At 39.6% G+C, this 4,254-nt stretch overlaps 1 protein-coding gene across 1 annotated transcript in view; it reads left to right on the forward strand.

The window, feature by feature from the left end:
* Positions 1-4,254, forward strand: part of npnta (nephronectin a) — a 65,992-nt gene extending 61,738 nt beyond the window's left edge. The window contains 1 exon segment of the mRNA XM_084318229.1: positions 2,278-4,254. Coding sequence (XP_084174355.1) covers positions 2,278-2,388 — 111 coding nt within the window. The 3' untranslated portion in view covers positions 2,389-4,254.

Raw genomic sequence — 4,254 nt, forward strand, 5'->3', positions numbered from 1 at the left:
TGCGGACATTTGAATAAGGGGATCCTTTATTAACAATGGTCCTCATTCTCGAACGGACATACGAGAAAGTTGCCAAGAAATTCCTTCGTAACTCGATTTACGAACTTCTTTGGCATTCTCCAAACGGCTTAGTTTTGTAAATTTGTTTGTAGGATTTACAGTAAGTCGGACAGACCGGTGTGCGCCCGTGTTTTTAACGGGTTCATTTGGGAGAAGTCCTTGGGGATTGTGTTCACTTCGGTTCTCCAGACTAGGGCTGAGCCCAAACGTTCGAACGTTGGAACCTTCGTTCATTACGTTGGCATTCAAATTCTAAATCAACATTCGAATTTTTTATTTGTATAAATAAAAAAATATTATTATTATTATTAAAAGAAAAGTGAATTTTATTTTTTATTTAAAAAAATATATTTTAAAACGAAGGTTCGAACGTCTGTTCGAAAAACCCTGACGAAGTTCGAATCCCAAAAACAGGCTTCGGGGACAGCCTTACTCCAGACATCTGCAGAATTAAATAATTATTATGATAATAAATACGACAATATTTGTATCATTAATTACGTTTTACATATATTATAGTCATGACTCAACAAACCATGTCCGAAAATAAATAAATAAGAACTAAACCCAATCGCGCAGATGTAGCTATAGTGGAATAGACTGTATTAATATTCCATTTACCGTCTTATATTTATTGTTGGTTTTATTAATTTCTTACATTGCTTGCGCACATCTAAGAGTCAGTGGAGAAATGGCTTGGTGATGATGCATAAGGCAGATCCACTTAACACAATAGTTAAGGGTGCACTATGTAGTTTTGTGAAAGTCAGGGAAGTGAATAACTCCTACGGTATATTTTCATAACTGAATAAACAAACTGCCCTCAGAGGAAAATTGGATCCCTGGAACAGGAAGCTAGAAAGCTACTTGAATGGTTACTATTTAATTAAGATAAGATATTCCTTTATTGATCCCCTTGGGGAAATTCAGGCATCATAGCAGCATGGGGGAGGGGGAGGGGAGGTACAGGTAGTAAAAACAAGCAGTGTAAACAATATAACAAATCAATATAATGAACTAACTAACTAACTGAAATATACAGTATTCACATAAGGTGCAGTATGCATAAGGTAGTATTGTTGTCCTTTTTAGGTTCCTAGTAGTTGTAGTTGGATGTCTGGCAGCAGTCCCTGCCCACTGTTGTGGAGGCTGATGGCCGCTGGTATGAAGGACTGGCCGAGGCGGTTAGTTGAGTGTAGGGGGGGGGGGGGGTATGAGTCTGTGACTGAACGTGCTTCTCATCTTGACTAGCTCACCGTAGAGAGGGTGGGAGGGATAGCAGCCAGCTTCCTTCTCACCCCCATCTCTGCCACCACCTCTAGTCTGACCAGCTAGACTCCCACTAGCCTTCCTCACCAGCTTGTTCAGTTTGTTGGTGTCCCTCGAGTTGATGTAGCCCCCCCAGCATGCCACAGCATAGAAGAGAACGCTGGCCACTACAGACTGGTAGAATGACTGTTGTTTACAAAGGCAGAGCCCGTGATTTTGTTAACAAACATAATGTTAACATGTTCTAGGCTTAGGTTTCATTCACAGTGTAAAAATAGATTGAAATAATTACAGTAAATGTCTCTCGCAGGCTCTGCAAACAAATGTCCTTCCTCTGAAACGACAGTACATAGCGCACCTTTAACTATAAAAAGAAACATACATTTTATTTTCAGAGACAATTTTATATTGCATTGCTAACAAATGCTAAGAATTTCTGTTTTCTGTACCTCAAAAATCTACTGGTGCAATTTCTTTTTGGATTGACTGAGATGACTCAGGTCTCTGTAGGTTTGTAGCCAACCAGATAGACTTCTTACAATGGGTGGCTTATCCCTTTAACCTTTATGATGCAATATCTTGCTTTAGACTCATACATTTACTCACATTCACATCATTATCATTAACCCTAATCTTAAACCATGAAGCCATACAGTACACCACATTCCAGTCACATTTAGATATGCCTTGGCCATGTCATATAAAATCAATAAGCGTTTAAATGACTATGTGCCTTGCAAAAGATTACTGGGAGGCGTGAAGAGAAAATAAATCTAATCTTGTTTATTAAATGAAAAAAAACAGTGGGTATCAAATTGTTGGATCATTGTAATGCTGACAGTTCCACCTAATGATGTGATAAATCATGCATAATTATAATAAACCTGTACATCCGAAACAAGGTTGTCTCTCTAAGCACATGAACGATACTTGTGTTGCTTTTCCCAGGTGATCCTGAAGGGGGAGCGCAGGCGAGGTAGGAATGGAGAGATGGCTGTCGACGACATCACCCTGTCGAAAGGCTCCTGTACAGAGGAGCACAATCTCAGGAGACTTTGATAGACAGAACAGAGGCATCGACAAATAAAAAATTATAAAAAATTCAAAAAGAAAGAAAGAAATAAGAGGGAGAATTGGGGGGCGATACATCTTAAGGAGACATCCTCTTATCTGATACCCCCTCATTCTGCCTGGCATCTCCCTGATCCCCCACTACCACCACCACCACCAACCACCCTTCACTGGCCAAACCCTGTGCCAAAAAGATCCAAGAAATGTGCCTTTGGAGCACAGTGCTTTTCTCTATCCATGAACGGGAAGACTAAACCAAATCTCAATGGGGAGAGGGGGTATCCCTGCAGAACACCCCTCTTTCTTTATCTTACTTCTCTCTCTCCATCTCCTCTGACACCTGCATGTACCTTTACCTCCTCCTCACCATGGAAATGTTCCCTTCCTGCTATATTCCTACTATAGGCCACACAGCCTGCCAGCCACAGTGTTGAGAGGCCTGTGTGCTTTTTTTGTCCTCCCGGAGAGAGTACTCATCTCATTTGAGGAGTCTTGTTTGCCTTGCTTTCATCCTTTAATCATAAGCCATAGCTGCTTTTTTCCCCTTTACATTTTTAGCCATCAAAGAACGTGCCCGGAGATGTCTGTTTTGATAAACAAAATATCAACACTCATATCTATTTTTCAGGATGATTGATATATGGACTAAAAGCTAAATTATGGTTTTTCTCTTCCTTTCTAATCCGGATAAAAGTTAAATGACCCTCCAGTAAGCTGGGAGAGTGGTACCTTGTACCCCGAGGAGCCAGTAATTGAGCTTGTTAGACTAATCTTATTTTGTAGTATTGATACTGTTAAAAGCACACCACAGTATTAAAACAACACACAGTGTCAATCACTACACTGCTGTGCTCTCATTTTCTCCCACAGCAAGTTACAGCTCTTCGTCGTTTGTCGATGCAAAGACATGTTTGGCAGAGGAGAGCTGGGAAATGCAGCGTCTCTTGCATGCTCTCTTATTTAAAGCTGCCGTGGGCAACTTCTGAGAAACTAACAGGAGTGAATTTACCTGCCCAGGAGAAAGAGAGCAAGCTCTACATCACTTTTCAAGCCCATGCACGCTCAACAAAGGTTTTCCACAGACTCCCAGAGGCACCTAAGCTAAGCTGAATTTTTCAATTTTGCACATTGTTTGTAGTTTTTGACGAGGAATGTGGGGGGAAAAAATGCTTGAAAAGTGATGCAGAGCTTGGTCTGTTTCTGCTGGGCAGGTAAACTCGCTCTTGCTAATTTCCAAAGTCGCCTACTGCAGCTTTAAGGCCACTCGAGCTGTTTGAAGACCACCACAGGCGCGTGTTTCAAATACTTGAAATGTGTCACACAGAATCAAAAGTATGATCTCTGACATTTGCTAATATACAGTTACTTTCTATTATACAATATGTGCTTTGTTTTATTAAGTGCAGTTTGTTATACAGAAAACAATATCAACAACTTTTTAGGCTCTCACAAATTGTATTATTGTAAATGTAGTCGTGTGTACATATTCTAGAATATCTATGATCCTATTATACTGTGTGGTTTATACGTTATGTAAATTCAGACGAGTATTAATTGGAGTTCAAAGTGAATGGTTTTCAGTTTTTAATTAAAAGTTGTGTATCCAAATGGAAAATCTTGTGCAATGCAAGGCTGTGTTTACAGTACATGAAATGTTACCGTTTTTTGTTGATGTATTATGGTCAATAATGCTCAGTCTGTACATTGCAAAGCACATAGTTGCATATAGTATGCTATGATAATGAAGGGCCTCAGTTGGAAATTCAAGGTTTATTGTATGCATGTATGCTTTCATCAAATTCGGATTTATTCAGTCAAGATGTAAATAAAAATAAATTTGACTGATGTGTATTT

Source organism: Notolepis coatsorum, assembly GCF_963971535.1.
Source record: "Notolepis coatsorum genome assembly, chromosome: 7".
Lineage (NCBI taxonomy): Eukaryota > Metazoa > Chordata > Actinopteri > Aulopiformes > Paralepididae > Notolepis > Notolepis coatsorum.